The 17,824-nt window shown below is 36.7% G+C and overlaps 1 protein-coding gene across 3 annotated transcripts in view; it reads right to left on the minus strand.

Moving 5' to 3' along the window:
* FAM135A (family with sequence similarity 135 member A) overlaps positions 1–17,824 on the minus strand; it is a 121,582-nt gene that overhangs the window by 79,437 nt on the left and 24,321 nt on the right. For all 3 annotated transcript variants that reach the window (XM_082855775.1, XM_082855774.1, XM_082855776.1), the window contains exon 4: positions 10,242–10,321. In XM_082855775.1, coding sequence (XP_082711901.1) covers positions 10,242–10,321 — 80 coding nt within the window. The remainder of the gene's footprint in view (positions 1–10,241; positions 10,322–17,824) is intronic.

A 17,824-nucleotide genomic window follows, 5' to 3' on the forward strand; every position in this document is an offset into this window, starting at 1 on the left:
ATAATTTAGATTTTATTCCTATCACCATCTTTCTGCATTGCCATCTCTTTTGGTTAAACAGCTAGCATTGGTATTCTGTGCACAAGTGAGCATTCATTCAACCATAATTTGCCGCTAAAATAACGAGAACTAAGAGATATGAACATAAATGAGAACACTGTCCTTGTTTTCAGAGTTCCCAGTCTAGTTTGGATAGAAACATTCAAGCAAATAATTGCAGTACAATGTGATAATCTCCTAATTCCTTATTTCCGGAGGCCAAAGCAAATGGCACTGTAATTATTACTGTCTCTTCAGCCAGGTAAAAAGACCACAAATGGCAGTGACAGAAGGAAGCCGCTGAATCCAGGGAAAGGAAGTGGAGGCTTGTGATGCCAAATGGACTCAAGTTTCATAATCTATGCAAGAGTTTATTGCAAGAGCTGACTTTCTGGTGATTTTTCCATTCACAGTTGTTGAAATTATTCAGTTCCTGATAACAGTAATCAATTAGTGACATAATATGAATTGTCTCTAGCTATATATTTCTTTAAACTTGCCTCATTTTTAAAAGCATTTTTCTTTAATGATTCTTGCTGTTTGTTTGCATTAGAATTCCATTTCTGAATTGGAAAAAATGTGTTAAGATGCTAAGAGCTGAAAGAAGTCTATAGAAAGCGCTATGACAACATGGCAGAGGAAACTCCTCAGTGCCTATGGGAGGCATCTACAGGCTAACAAAGGAGACAATGAGGGGAGGAATGTGCACAGAATAGGAGGGAGGTTAGAGCCCAGCGAATTTGTTCCCAGAGAATCCACAGGGACAATGGTGGGAAATAAAGTCAGACATGTAGGATGGGGGTCAAGTCATGAAAAATCTTCACAATTCAGAAAAATCTATCACAACATTTCAGTGTCTGTCAAAGGAAGGCCCTGAAAGGTTGGTGTCTGGGCAGAGCTTAAGGAAACAACTAACAGGGGAGAAAGAGATGGTTCTTCTAGCAGCACTGCAAAATACTGACGCTTCATTACAAGTGGCCAGTTAGCCACTGCCAAGGCAAAGCACCTGGGCCAACTCTTCCTGATACCTAGCCCCTATTTCCAGACTTCCCTTTTTCTTTTATTTATTTTTTAATCAATTAATTAATTAATTTTAATTTATGGCTGCATTGGGTCTTAGTTGCTGCGTGCAGGCTTTCTCTAGTTGCGGCGAGGGGTAGCTACTCTTTGTTGTGTGCGCGGGCTTCTCATTGCAGTGGCTTCTCTTGTTGCGGAGCACGGGCTCTAGGCATGTGGGCTTCAGCAGTTATGGCTCGCGAGCTCAGTAGTTGTGGCTCGTGGGCTCTAGAGCGCAGGCTCAGTAGTTGTGGCACACGGGCTTAGTTGCTCCGTGGCATGTGGGATCTTCCCAGACCAGGGCTTGAACCCGTGTCCCCTGCATTGGCAGGCGGATTCTTAAGCACTGCGCCACCAGGGAAGTCCCTCCCCTTTTTCTTTTCTTTTCTTTTCTTTTTTTTTTTAGAATTTATGTATGTATGTATTTATTTATTATTTTATTTTTTGGCTGTGTTGGGTCTTCGTTGCTGCTCACGGGCTTTCTCTAGTTGCGGCGAGCAGGGGCTACTCTTCACAGCGGTGCGCAGGCTTCTCATTGCGGTGGCTTCTCTTGTTGCAGAGCATGGGCTCTAGGCACGCGGGCTCAGTAGTTGTGGTGCATGGGCTTAGTTGCTCCACCTCATGTGGGATCTTTCCAGACCAGGGCTTGAACCCATGTTCCCTGCATTGGCAGGTGGATTCTTAACCACTGTTTCACCAGGGAAGCCCCCTTCTTCTTTTAACCGCTACCACCAGTATAAAAGCACTGGGTGGTGGTAGGTAGGAAAAAGAATGCAATACAAATATGCACAAGGAATCTTACCCAGAATAGACAGCCTTAGAAAAACCCTGGTCAAACACAAATAGCTGGAAATTTCCTTTTGGTTCAACCAGGTTTAACTTCTTATTAGTCCAAATGTTTATCTAGTTGTGAAGCTTTTATCCAAGTGGAGAATATACTTTTTTAGTAATAAGACTTTCCCTGCATATTATTGCTTGAATTTTGGGCAATTTCTCTTTCTTTCTCCCCATAAACAGCAGTCTTACAGAACAACTAAATAGATTTTTTTTTTCCAAAGAGGACACTAAAATGGCCAACAGTCACATAAAAAGATGCTCAGCAAGGCTAATCATCAGGGAAATGCAAAACAAACCCACAATTACCTATCACCTCACACCTGCCAGAATGACCCTCCTCAAGAAGAAAAGAGACAACAGTGCTGGCGAGGGTGTGGAGAAAAGGGAACCTTCACACGATGTTGGTGAGAGTGTAAGTTGGTCTGACCACTGTGGAAAACAAAAAACTAAAAATAGATCTGCCATACAGTCCAGCAATTCCACTTCTGGGTATACCCAAAGGCAACGGAAATGGGATTTTGAAGAGATATATGCACTCCTGTGTTTCCTGCAGCATCATTCACAATACCCAAGATGTGGAAACAATCTCAATGCCCATCAACAGATGAAAGGATAAAAAAGGTGTGGTGTGTATATACACAATGGAATATTATTCAGCCACAAGAAAGGAGGACATCCTGCCATTTGCGAAAATATGGATGGATCTTGAGCACATTATGCTAAGTGAAGTAAGTTAGAGAAAGACAGTATGTATGATATCATTTATATGTGGAATCCTAAAAAAAAGGCAAACTCATAACGAACAGAGAGTAAGATAAGAACAATCTTATCTTCCCATCCCCGCCATCCCCTTGTATGGGGGAGTGGGAAGATAACACTGATGTAGCTTAAGGGTATGAGCTTGCAATGAGTATAGTATAAATAAGTCATAGAGATCTAATGCATAGCATAATGAATAAAGACAACAATACTGTACTATAATTAGGTAATGTGATAAATATCACTACAATGGCAATCAAAGTACATATACAAATGTATCAAAGTAATACATTGTATACAATGTTAAATTTATACAGTGTTACATTATTCAATAAAAATGCCAAATTTATTCAAGAAAAAAGGAACAATAGCTGACTTTTAATGACTACTTATTACTTACTTATTGCTTCTCACTACTACTACTAGCTACCATCTATAGAGCACTTACTATGTGTCAGGTACTGTGCTTTACGGATATTGTTATGAATCCTTTAGGCAATCTTATAGGGCAGGGATTAACATATCCATTTTATAGATACCAAGCCTCTGATAACGTAACTAAGTTGTCCAGGAAATAAATGCCACTGCTGTTTGCTGCAAAGCCTGTGCTTGGTCTTCTATGCCACACTGATAAACTAGTTCAAAGACATACCTGCAGTTCACTCTTACACTCACTACAGAACCCCACACTAGAGGGGAAGAGCTGTCTCACTGAGGAAGAAAAGACCCAGAGAAGGTGCTGAAGAGGGCAGACCATACCAATCAGCTCTCCTGTGTACAAGCAAGGCCAACCCTTAAACACGGAGAAGGGAGAGGCACACAAACGGCTCCAGTAGCTCCCTCTTCCGAGACTGTCCTTACATCAAGCGGGTGCTGAGATCCTAGAGGTCACCTTATTGCAGCTCTTTAACATCTGCGGCAGTTAAGATAGGATGGGAAGCCAGGACAAAGTACCCACTATTTACTGAGCACTACACCGGGCCTCTTGACCCAATTTTCTCACTTAATTTTCAAAAAACACACTGTGAAACACGGATTATTTCCATTTCACTGATTAGGAAAGGCTCAGAGAAACTGAATAATTTGTTTAAGACCATAAAGCTAGTAAACAGCAGAACAAGACTTGAAACTAGTTATGTCTAAATTCAAATACTCTGTGCAGATTACACGAGCTTTATATGAATAGAAATGGAAGCCCAGGTACCCAGATTTCTGTAATAAGTTATAAAGTCCAGGGACTTTTCTGAGGTCTCTTCCTCCCTTCGGTTTTCCCCTCTTGCCCTTGGTCATCCTGGTTCATGCTTCTTGTCCAAGAAATGGTTTTATTGATGTTTTAAAAAAAATTTAGATTTACTTATTAACATGAGATGTTATCCTATGTGCTTAATTACTATGTTGCATAAAAGAATTACATAAATCATAGGAAAACATCCAATTAATAATATAAGTTTCAGCTCTTTACAACATTAAATGGTTCACAAATGGCATAGTAAATGAATCAAACTTGACTGCTTCTTATTCTTTCTTGTATTACTAGAAGCCCAGTAACAATATCCTACATGTATATGGCCCTTTACAGTTTGCTATGAACTTTCACTTATTGTAAAGCAGGTTACACATTTCACAGATAAGAAACTGAAGCTCGCAGAGGTTAAGTGAGTTTTCCAAGGTAACATAAAAGGAAGCTGGTATCCTGATTCCAAGGAATTACTTTGTTCACCACAACAAAACTGCACCTTTGACTGACTCTACAACTACTAAAATACCTAAGATATACCTATAGCTATCTCGATTTCATAGGTGACCCAGATCAATATCAAAACGAGAACTAGATTTGCCTTGTCTTGCCAGAAACTTAAGATCCTCCTTCTTTATGTTGGATAGTCATTTCAATTTTATAAACCCTTTTCCTCTTGTGTTATCATGGAAATGTAAATGCTGTTTACTTGTTTTCAATATTTGGAATAAACCCATAGACAAAAAACACAAGATTTAACTACAGTTACAAATCCGAATATGAATGTTAACAATCTTGATGATATAAAACAAGTCCAACAGGTTGGGAAGTGGAGGGAAAGAGAAAATTTGAAAAAAGAGGTAAGATTGTTTATATCCTTACTTTAGAAAATGAGGGGTCTGTCATATGTGCTGAAATAAGAAACAGAGCTTTAAATATTTCATTTGAAGCTCCAGTAATGATCAAAGAGAAATGTGAGAATAATGGTACCTCTTAAAAAATAGGAGGAGAGGGAGGAAGTGGTGTGACATAAATTGTCACAGGACGTGGAATGTCCATGTAGGGGAACCATCAGGGCTACAGAAACAGTTAAAAGCGGGTGAATCCAGAGAAGGAGCTATGGTTTTCACTACTAATCTTTCTGGACTAATGGATCTTTTAACTCTTTGATGGTATTATTTGCATAAAAATATTTTTTTTTTCAGAGAAAAGGGATGGATAGATACAAAAAATCAAATAAAACAGTATAGGTTTCTTTTTAAAAACTACTATCACTATTAGAAATGGCGAGTTGTTCTTGACTTTTTATCAAAATTGTACATAGTCTTCTAACATTTCAAACTGGAGCCAGCTTCCCAGAACCGGCAATGACTTCTCTGTTGTAGAAATCTCTGAATGCACTGTTGTTATTCCGTTTTCAACAGCCCCATAAATACTCACTGTCTCTCATGACTGATGTTATTATAAGATGACAGCTATGTCCTGACTCAAGCCTCTCACTGTCAGCACAATCTTGTGCTGGAAATAATTTAAACATGTTGCAATAAGCTGTATAACACCATCTAATTCCCAAACCATCTAACCTGCCTACTGCAACTCACAGACAAAATCATCATTTTTTTCTCTTCTTCTTAAAAGTTTTCCAGAAATAGTCACCTGGTGTAAGATATATGGTAAAATATAGAGCTGGAAAGAAAAGGTCTTGAGATGGAAGCACAAATCTAAATTAGAAGAAAAATAGGGTATGTAACAAAAAGTACAGAGAAAATTCAAGCCCTTGGAAGGAAACGTGAACTGTTAAGGAACAGAAGCGAAAAGAGACTTAAACATATTTATGTTGTTAGCAAGGATGAGTCTAGAAATCAGTGATATATATTTATTAAAACAAAGTCAGCCAAATACATAGGAGTAATTTCTGGAGGCAGAAAAGTTTTGGAAGGATACTTTTTCCTAACAAATTTACTAATACTAAAAAGGTACACATACTCCAGGAACTCTTAAATATCATTTTAAAATGAAACAAATCTTGGGGGAGGAAAGATATAAAAAGAGAAAGGAACCAATACCTCTTAGATTGGAATAAACTGGCTGCCTTTCTTTGCTCTTTGTTTTTCAGATTGCTGGTGAGGAAACTCACCTGAACATTATTTTGGATCTACTATATCTGTGAGCCTCTAATAAGTCATGACATTCCATCAACCATTATTCTCTATAATTTTCATACAAACTTAAACATTCAACACCATAGGCTACTCTGGGGTATACTGGCAGGAAATACAATTGGGATGCCAGATTTACATTCCCAGGGGGGTTTCAGAGGATGGTTCAGAAGCTGTGGAACATGACACACATAAAAGGTAGCCAAGCTGGGGATGGTCTTGGGCAGGAAAAGCAGCACGTCTCACAGTTCATTCAGCACCACTGCATTTGTAAAAGTGTTGATATCTTTGCGTACCATAGCTCTGATGAACATAGATGCAAAAATCCTCAACAAAATACTAGCAAACCAAATTCAAGAGCACATTAAAAGGATCAAACACTATGATCAAGTGGGATTTATCCCTGGGATGCAAGGATGGTTTGACATATGCAAATCAATAAACGTGATATACCACATTAACGAAATGAAGATAAATGAAGGATTAAATGAAGGATAAGAATCATATGATCATCTCAACAGATGCAGAAAAATAATTTGACAAAACTCAACATACTTTCATGATAAAAACTCTCAATAAATTAGGTACAGAAGGAATGTACCTCAACATAATAAAGGCCATTTATGACAAGCCCACAGCTAACAAACCCTCAGTGGTAAAAAGTTCAAAGTGTTCCTCTCAAGTCAGGAACAAGAAAAGGATGCCCACTCTTACCACTCCTGTTCAATACAGTACTAGAAGTCCTAGCCACAACAAACTGGCAAAAAAAGGAAATTAAAGGCATCCAAATAGGAAGAATTAAATTCTTTAATTAAATTAAAGAATTTAAAGGAAGAATTAAAATCATCTCTGTATGCAGATGACATGATCTTATACATAAAAACCCTAAAGTCTCCACCAAAAAGCTGTTAGAATTAATCAATGAATTTAATAAAGTTGCAGGACACAGAATCAACATATAAAAATCAGTTGCATTTCTATACACTAACAATGGACTGCTTGAAAGGGAAATCAAGAAGAAAATCCCATTTACAATAGCATGAAAAGCAATAAAATACTTAGGAACAAATTTAACCAGAGGAGACGAAAGACCTGTACACTGAAAACTATAAGACACTGGGGAAAGAAACTGAAGAAGACACAAATAAATGGAAAGATAACCTGTGTTCTTGGATTGGAAGAATGAATATTGCTAAAATATCCATACTACCTGAAGTGATCTACAAATTCAATATAATCTCTATCAAAATTCCAATGGTATTTTTCACAGAAAGAGAAAAAATTATCCTAAGATTTGTACGAGACCACAAAAGTTCCTGAATAGCCAGAGCAATCTTGAGAATGAAAGAACAAAGCTGGAGGCATCACACTTCTTGATTTCAAACTACATTGCAAGGCTACAGTAATCAAAACAGTATGGTATTGGCATAAAAACAGGCACATAGATCAATGGCACAAAAAAGAGAGCCCAGGAATCAGCCCACCACATATGGTCAACTAATACCTGACAAGGCACCAAGAACACATAATAAGGAGAAGAAAGTCTCTTTGAAAAGTGGTGCTGGGAAAACTGGACATTCACATTCAAAAGAATCAAACTGGAACCCTATTATACATCACTCACAAAAATTAACTCAAAATGGATTAGACTTAAATTTGAGACCTGAAACCACAAAGCTCCTAGAAGAAAACAAAGGGGAAAAGCTCCTTGACATTGGTCTTGGCAACAATTATTTGGATTTGACACCAAAGCAAAGGCAAAAATAGACAGGTGGGACTACATTAAACTACAAGGCTTCTGCACAGCAGAGGACACCACCAACAAAAGAAAAAGCAACCTACTGATTGGGAGAAAATATTTGCCAATCATATATCTGATAGGGGATAATATCCAAAATATATAAAGAACCAAACAACTCAATAGCAAAAAAACAATCTGATTTTAGAATAGGCAGAGGAACCGAACAGACATTTTTTGGCAAAGAAGACATACAAATGGCCAACAGGTACATGAAACGGTGCTCAACATCACTAATCATCAGGGAAACGCAAATCAAAAGCACAAAGAGATAACCACTTCACATCTGTCAGAATACCTATTATGAAAACGTCAAGAGATAACAAATGTTGGCCAGGATGTGGAGAAAAGGGAACACTTGCGCACTGTTGGGGAGAATGTAAATTGGTGCAGTCACTATGGCAAACAGTATGGAGGAGCTTCAAAAAACTGAAAATAGAACCTCCAAATGATCCAGCAATCCTACTCCTGAATATGTATTTGAAAGAAATGAAATCAGTATCTAAAAGAAAATTCTGCACTCCCATTTTCATTGCAGCATCATTCACAATAGCCAAGACGTGGAAATAACCCAAGTGTCTGTCAGTGGATGAATGGATAAAGAAAATGCAGTGCTTCTTTAAACAATGGAATACTATTCAGCCATAAAAAAAGATGGAAATCCTGTCATTTGCAGCAACATGGATGAACCTGGAGGGCATTAAGCTGCATGAAATAAGTCAGACACAGAAAGACAAATACTGGATGTTATCACTTACATGTGGAAACAAAACAAAAAAGTCAGTTTCATAGAAACAGAGAGTAGAATGGTAGTTGCCAGGGGCTGGGGTGTGGGAGAAATAGGGAGATGTAGGTCAAAGGGTACAAACTTTTAGTTATAAGAAAAATAAGTTCTGCAGATCTAACGCACAGCATGATGACTATAGTTAGTAATAAAGTACTGTATACTTGAAATCTGTTAAGAATAAATCTTCGGCCTTCTTTCCCACAAACACACAAAACAACTAACTGTGAAGTGAGAGATGTGTTAATTATCTTGACCATGGCAATTTTTTCACATCGTATCTGTATAACAAATCACATATGTATATGTACTGTACAATGTATGTGTATAACAAATCACATTGTACACTTTAAATATATAAAATGATATTTGTCAATTATTCCTCTATAAGGCTGAAAATATATATAAATAAAAAGGTAGTCCAGAAAAAAGAAGTTTTTCTACACTATTTTCCAACTGGCAACTTTAGGAGATACAACAGAGCAGGACATTTAGTCTGCTGATTAAGGTCAAAAAGGCAGTACCAATCTGTCCTGTAACATTAGTTGTTTTAACCTGTTTCCTAGAAAGTAGACTTACAAAAGACCTATTGACAATAAATGTATACTCCAACATGTACACCAGCCCAAGAAGAAAATTAATTTTGAAAAGAAAAAAGGTACATATTTTTGGTCATAAGCAATAGGCCTCCCGGAGCATTTTGACAGTCTTCAGAAAGAGTAAACTCTCCATTACGTACAATTCATTAAACTTTAACATTAACCAGCATTTTGGTATCCATAGTACCCTAAGAAAGATAATCCTCAACACTTCAAATTCCCAGAATATATTTTTAAATTTCAAAAATGAACTGAACTGTGCTCAACATAGCTTTAATGTTAGGTATACTTATTATTTTGTGATGCTTTGAAAACTAGTAATTCATATTAGAAATATATGATAACTCTCTAGTACGTTTCATTAACCATTTCGTTTTTTAACTGCTTAGACTGAAACAGAGTATACTGTATCAGGAAAGCTGAAAAAATGCCCAATGATTATGTCAGGGCCACCAATCCTTTAATGCTGGTGTGTCTCCTCAAAATATGAGTAATAAAAGAGCTGCTATAACATGTCTATTTTATGCTTTCTGGCCCTTTGTTTTCTAATTAATCAACCGGAAAAAAAAAGTGGTTGAAAAATATTCTCAAAACGCATACTATAAAACTTTATCATAAAACACCTTTGTGATCATATGTCAAATTATGTGTCCACATTCACTGTGTATTTGTTAAATTTATATATTACATGATATAAATGATACTACCCCTACTTATGTTTGGTTTCATGGAAATTTCACATACTTTCTTTTATTCACTCATCGTAAGAAACCTAAGAGGGAGACAAGGAACCTATAACCAAGCCTGTTTTACTGAGGCCTCAAATATATTTTTTATAAAAGGTATGAGAATGATGCTCTTTGGCATCTTATATTTGTAATTAAAAGATAAAAATAATTATGAAATTTATTATTGGTCATTATAATGTTGCTTCACATTTTTTAAAAACAGTTGAAAATATTCCTTGGCTTACCTGCTGCATGTAACAAACTAGCTTCTACTCTGTGGGGAACTCTTGGTGGAATTTTCATAGATGCACGAATCTGGTAAAAACTAAAGCAAAAGAGACAAAGAAGTCACTTCAAAACATTTAAAAATATGCAATGCCGCAATTTCTATATATCTATATGTATTAAAAAATAAAGTTGGTCTGCTTCTATCAGTCTCCCACAGTATTTACTGCTGGTGGGAAACAGTGTATCAGATCCACACACAGATCAAATACTAGCATGGCATAAAACCCAAAGGGAAACAGGCGTGTGTAAAGACAGACAAGAGAAACAATCTTACTTTAAATGAGAGAATGCATAGCAACCATAGGAGTTACTAACGATTCTAAGAGTTTCACTGCTTTATTTGATTTATTCATTTTTTTCTTTTAAAAGATAATAAATTATTCTTAAGCATAATTTTGAGAAAATACAGGATTAATAGTAGACAGTTTTAAAAAAATTAGTTTCATACTATAAGATATGTATTTGGTTTAAAGAATTCAGTATTTTTTCGAGGTCATAACTATTCTGTTTAGTTTATGCACTTTTACTTGCTTATTTATTCTACAAAATTAAGAAAAAAATATATTAAAAAAATCTACCAGTCATTAACAATATCAGTTTAAACAGAAAAAATTATGAGATAAAAGTATTATAATATGCTTGTGTTTTAACATCATTACACTACTAGTTTGTGTATGTAATGGAGGATACATGTATCTTTGTACACACACACACACACACACACACACACACACACACACAGAGGGTTACTAAAAGCTAAATGAAGATTATAAATCAGGGATGACTTTAGATGGACCCTAGGGAGCTGAATATTTAGTCTTTATTTCTCTTTAATAATTTCCTAGATGATAGTTTAAATATTACATTTGTAAATAATACAAAGATTAAAATATATAAATATATTTATTACTATTATTTCTAGGAAGGTGTGGCCTTGAAGAGAACATATGGTCAGATCACAAAGCCCGAATTAAAGAGTGAATGAAACAGTAGCCAATTCAATTTAGAACCTTTAAAATCACAATTTGGCCTTAAAGAGACATGGCAAAACTCCACAGAGATAGATGCTTAGTTGAGATTAAGATGAGGTCACCTTGAAGCCGTGAGATGACTGAGAAGAAAAATCAAAGTGGAAAGAACAGGAGCCTTGGGACCAAAGGAGAGCAAAGTTTTAATTTTAATTAAAGATTAAGTGAAATATTGCTATTTTAAAATATTCAGGTATGTGGTATAAGAGCTTAAGAATAAGCAACTGATAGACATTTCATTTTAAACTTCTTAAGCACAAGAACTATGTCCTATTTGTAAGTGTACACCCTCAATCCTAATATAATGATTTGCACACATAAATTCAGAGACATTTAAACAACACTCTGCATTTACTGTATACTGTTAGAGTATCCTAATTTAAAACTCCCTGAATTTAAATGTGTATGTGGGACTTCCTTGGTGACGCAGTGGTTAAGAATCCGCCTGCCAATGCAGGGGACACGGGTTCAATCCCTGGTCTGGGAAGATTCCACATGCCGCAGAACACCTAAGCCCGTGTGCCACAACTACTGAGGCTGCGCTCTACAGCCCACGAGCCACAGCTACTGAGCCCGTGTGCCACAACTACTGCAGCCCACGTGCCTAGAGCCTGTGCTCCGCAACAAGAGAAGCCACCGGAATTAGAAGCCCACGCACTGCAACAAAGAGTAGCCCCTGCTTGCTGCAACTAGAGAAAGCCCGCGTACAGCAACAAAGACCCAATGAAACCAAAAATAAATAAATGAAAAAAAAAGTGCCTAAAACATACGGTTCAACATATTAAAAAATAAATAAATGTGCGTGTGTATACATATACATACACGTAGCATTAATTCATGACTTATTGAGGACCCACCTATGTTTCGCCACTGGGCTAAGTTCTAGAGATACAGGAGAAACAAACCACTGGAAGTAATTACCTACATTATTTTAAGTGATGTTCACTTTGCATTTATAAAAGCAGTCTATTATGACTGTAAATATATTTTTTAATTAAAATTAATGATACTTTAAAGGTATAAATCTTCAAAAATGAACAAAACTTTCCAATGTGCATATGTTAACTTTTTTTATGTAAAATATCAAATAAGAGATAAAATTTTAAAAGCAAAGGATAAAATATTTCCTTTTCTAAAGGCTGTGGTGAGCTAGGTTATTCAGAACAACTTCTTGCTAAAAAAACAACTAAAACAGCCAAATAAAGTATAAAAATATATCTTTATAAAATTATTGAAGTAACAAAATAGTATGGAATTATCAAACAAAATCAGTCAGGTAGACAACGCAATGAAGCTGCTTTTGTCCTGCAGGCACCTGCTGATCCATTCTGACAAACCTTACTTTCGGCTTTAAAAGCCTGGGTTATATTCCTAATATATAAAGAGCATCTAAAAATTGAGAAGAAAAAGGCCAATTAACCTAAAAAAATGAAAGAGAAAATTTATAAACAGTTCACCAAAAAAGAACTGCAAATGTCTCTTAAATACAAGAAAAAAATTTCAATCTTACTTATAATTTTAAAAACTACAAATTAAAACTATAATGGGCTATCCTTCCTCATCTCACATCGAAAGAAAACCAGCAGTTTGACAAAATACTCTGCTGGTGAGGCTCTGGGCAAAAAGAAATTCTTCTGTACTGCTGGTGAGGTAAAATTGTGCAACGCCATATGGAGGGGAATTTAGCAATAAGGAGCAAAAACACATAGACATTTACTCTTTGACCTAGCATCCCACTTTTAAGACTATTTCCCAAAGATACTTTAGCAAAAATATTCAATGAGGTAGCACAAGGCTATTCATTGCAGACTTAACTGCAACAGGAAAACTCAAGAAAAAAGCAAAATGTCCATCATTAAGGGACTGGCTGAATAAACTATGGTGCAACTATACAATGCAGTACCACATGGTTATAAAAAGTAATCTTTTATATATATATTTTAGTATACCTATATTTACATATCTATATTTAGTATATCTATACGTACTGCAAAGAAGTGATCTCTAAGATACATTTTTTACCAACAAAAGCAAGCATGGAACATGTGTACTATGCTAACTTTGTGTAAGAAGAAAGGATATGATTATATATATTTTTTGCCTTTTAAAAAAAGTAATAAAAGGGAAGGATATACACAAAACTAATAAAAAAATAAAATGGTTACCTATAGGTGGGGGAATGGAGGTCAGGAGAAGGGACCAGGATGAAAACAAGGCCTCTCTCAATGTATGTACTTCAGAGTTCAGAGTTTTGATTTTGGAACCACAAAATATTTTTATATAACAAAATAAATTAAAAAAAAGCAATCCCCTAAACCACCCTAAAACAACTGAACTTAATGTGTACCTTCTTAACTGCAATTTCACAAAGTTCTTTCAAGTGATTTTTAAAACATAGTACTTTAAGTGCCTATTCCTCATGGGATATATCCTACAATAAAAGAGAACCCCAAAGAAGCTTTAAACAACATTTATAGTCTTCTTGGTGGTGCTATTATTTTGAAATTATCTTAGACATATTTGCACACACATGAATAAAGCAAGTTAAGTAATCATGTTATTAGGAACCAAGATTTTCAGTGTAAATGAAAAGAGATAAATATAAAATTAAAAAAGTAAAATCCTTGTAATCTAAAATTAGAATAGGAAAATAGTAAAAATTTATCATGTATTTTTCTTTAAAAAATGTATTTTCTATCTCTGTCAACTGAGAAGGCCTAGAAGCAATGACTCAATAAAAATGTGTATCTTTAACACATATATTACGATCTCTAAACACTATTTCCTACGACAAGGAACTAGAGCCCGTTGGCTGATTCCAAATCTAGAGCAGGGAATATACTAGAATCTGGAAAAGCTAGTAACAGTAGGAAACACGGAAGCTCTCAAATACTGCCTGGATCACTCCATGAGAAGTTCACAGAAATTAACCTACAAGGCTCTCTCTGAACATCAAGAAGACTAATGATGCAGAATTACCATCAGATACATTAAAAATCCATGAGTTCATATTGGTATAGGCATAACTTGTTTTTATCACACTTTATTCAAAGGTATTGGGGTGGCCAAAAGGTTCACTAGGTTTTTTCCCATAAGATGGCTCTAGCAGCCCTTGGTTGTCTTTAACTTCATTCAAAACAATTTTATTAGATTGTATGTGACAGCTGTCGTATCAGCATGCATTTAAAAAAAGACTTATCAAAATTGGTGAATTTTTGTGCAGCCTTTTTAATATTGAAGATGGAAGAAAAAAAGCAACATTTTCAGCATATTGTGCTTTATTATTTCAAGAAAGGTAAAAACGCAACTGAAACACACAAAAAGATTTGTGCAGTGTATGGAGAAGGTGCTGTGACTGACAGAACGTGTCAAAAGTGGTTTGCACACTTTTGTGCTGGAGATTTCTCACTGGATGATGCGCCACGGTTGGGCAGACCAGTTGAAGTTGATAGTGATCAAATCAAGACATTAATTGAGAACAACCAACATTATACCAGCGGGAGACAGCCGACATATGCAAAATATCCAAATCAGGTGCTGAAAATCATGTCCACCAGCTTGGTTATGTTAATGGCTTTGATCTTTGGGTTCCACATGAGTTAAACGAAACAACCTCCTTGACCATATTTCTGCATGCTATTCTCTACTTAAATATAATGAAAATGTTCCATTTTTAAAACATATTGTGATGGGCGATGAAAAGTGGATACTGTACTATAATGTGGAATGGAATAGAGCAGAGGGCAAGCAAAATGAACCACCACCAATCACATCAACGGCCGGTCTTCATCCAAAGAAGGTGATGGTGTATATATGGTGGGATTGGAAGGGGCTCCTTCCAGAAAACCAAACGATTAATTCCAACAAGTACTGCTCCCAATTAGACCAAGTGAAAGCAGCACTTGACGAAAAGCGTCCAGAATTAGTCAACAGAAAACGCATAATCTTCCATCACAATAATACAAGACCGCATGTTTCTTTGATGACCAGGCAAAAACTGTTATAGCCTGGCTGGGAAGTTCTGATTCATCCACTGTATTCACCAGACATTGCACCTTTGTATTTCCATTTATTTCGGTCTTTACAGAATTCTCTTAATGCAAAAAATTTCAATTCCCTGGAAGACTGTAAAAGGCATCTAGAACAGTTCTTTTCTCAAAAAGATAAAAAGTTTTGGGAAGATGGAATTATGAAGTTGCCTGATAAATGGCAGAAGATGGTGGAACAAAACGGTGAATGTGTTGCTCAATAAAGTTCTTGGTGAAAATGAAAAATATGTCTTTTATTTTTACTTAAAAACCGAAGGCACTTTTTGGCTAACCCAATATTTTGTTTTTTACAAGTTGAAGGTTTCTAGCAACGCTGTGTCAAGCAAGTCTATTGGCATGATTTTCTCAATAGCATTCGCTCACTTCGTGTATCAGTGTCACATTTTGGTAATTCTCACAGTATTTCAAACTTTTTCATTACATGTGTTACACATTATTATTACTTGTGTTTAATTATTACATATTAAATCAGTGATTTTTGACGCTACTCTTGTAATTGTTTTGGGGCCCCACAAACCACTCATATAAGACAGTGAACTTAATAAATGTTGTGTGTGTTCTGACCGCTCTACCGACCAGCCATTCCCCCATCTCTCTCTCTCCGCGGGCCTCCCCATTCTCTGAGACACACGATATTGAAATTAGGCCAATTAATAAACCTACAATGGCCTCTAAGTGTTCAAGTTTAAGGGAGAGTTGGTTGTTTCTCATTTTAAATTAAAAGCTAGAAACGATTAAGCTTAGTAAGGAAGGCATGTTCAAAGCTGAGGCAGAAAACTAGGCCTCTTGTGCCAAACAGGAAGCCACACTGTGGATGTAAAGGGAAAGCCTTGAAGGAAATTCAAAGTGCTGCTCCAGTGAATGCACGAATGATAAGAAAGCAAAACGACCTTATTGCTGATATGAAGAAAGTTTTAGTTGCCTGGAGAGAAGATCAAACCAGCCACAACATTCCCTTAAGCCAAAGCCTAATCCAGAGCAAGGCTCCAACTCTCTTTAACTCCCTGAAGGCTGAGAGAGATGAGGAAGCTGCAGAAGCAAAGTCTGAAGCCAGCAGAGGCTGGTCCATGAGGCTGAAGGAAAGGAGCCGTCTCCATAACAACAAAGTGCAAGGGGAAGCAGCACGTGCTAATGGAGAAGCTGCAGCAAGTTATCCAGAAGATCCGTCTGAGATAATTCGTGAAGGTGGCTGCACTGAACAACAGATTTTCAATATAGGCAAAATAGTGTTCTATTAGAAGATGCCGTCTAGGACTTTCATAGCTAGAGAGAAGTCAATGCCGGGCTTCAAAGCTTCAAAGGACAGGCTGACTCTCTTGTTAGGGCTGATGCAGCTGGTGACTTAACTTGAAGCCAATGCTCATTCACCATTCTGAAAATCCTAGGGCTAAATCTCCTCTGCCGGTGCTCTCTAAATGGAACAACAAAGCCTGGATGACAGTACGTCTGTTTACAACATGGCTTACTGAATATTTTAAGCCCACTGTTGAGACCTACTGCTAAGAAAAAAAAATTCCTTTCAAAATGTGACTGCTTGTTGACAATGCACCTGGTCACCCAAGAGCTCTGATGGAGTGGACTGTGGGATTCATGTTATTTTCACACCTGGTAACACAACATCTATTCTGCCGCCCACGGATCAAGGAGTCATTTCCACTTCCAAGTCTTACAATTTAAGAAATACATTTCATAAGGCTATAGCTTCCAGAGACAGTGACTCCTCTGGTCAATCTGGGCAAAGTCAATTGAAAACCTTCCAGAAAGAATTCATCATTCTAGATGCCATTAAGAATATTCATGATTCACGGGAAGAGGTCCACATATCAACATTAAAAGGGGTTCAGAAGAAGTTGATTCCAACCCTCCTGGATGACTTGGAGGGACTCACTCGTCAGTGGAGGAAGTCACTGCAGATGTGGTGGAAACAGCAGGAGAACTACAACTAGAAGTGGAGCCTGAGATGTGACTGGACTGCTGCAATCTCATGACAAAACTTGAATGGATGAGGAGTTGCTTCTTATGCACGAGCAGAGAAAGTGGTTTCTTGAGATGGAATCTACTGTTGGGGAAGATGCTGTGAAGACTGTTGAAATGACAGCAAAGGATTTAGAATATTAAACTTAGTTGATCAAGCAGGGACAGGGTTTGAAAGGATTAACTACAATTTTGAAAGAAGTTCTACTGTGGATAAAATGATACCAAACAGTGCTGCATGCTTCAGAGAAATGGCTCGTGAAAGGAAGAGCCAATCAATGTAGCAAACTTCATTGTCTTATTTTGTCACATTACCACCCCTACCTTCAGCAATCACCATCCTGATCACTCAGCAGCCATCAACACTGAAGCAAGACCCTCCACCAGCCCAAAGATTACAACTCACTGAAGGCTCACATGATGGTTAGCATTTTTTAGTGATAAAGTATTTTTAAATTAAGGTACGTGCATTTTTTTTAGACAAAACCC

This window comes from Leucopleurus acutus (genome assembly GCF_964270905.1).
Source record: "Leucopleurus acutus genome assembly, chromosome: 15".
In the NCBI taxonomy this organism is placed as follows: domain Eukaryota; kingdom Metazoa; phylum Chordata; class Mammalia; order Artiodactyla; family Delphinidae; genus Leucopleurus; species Leucopleurus acutus.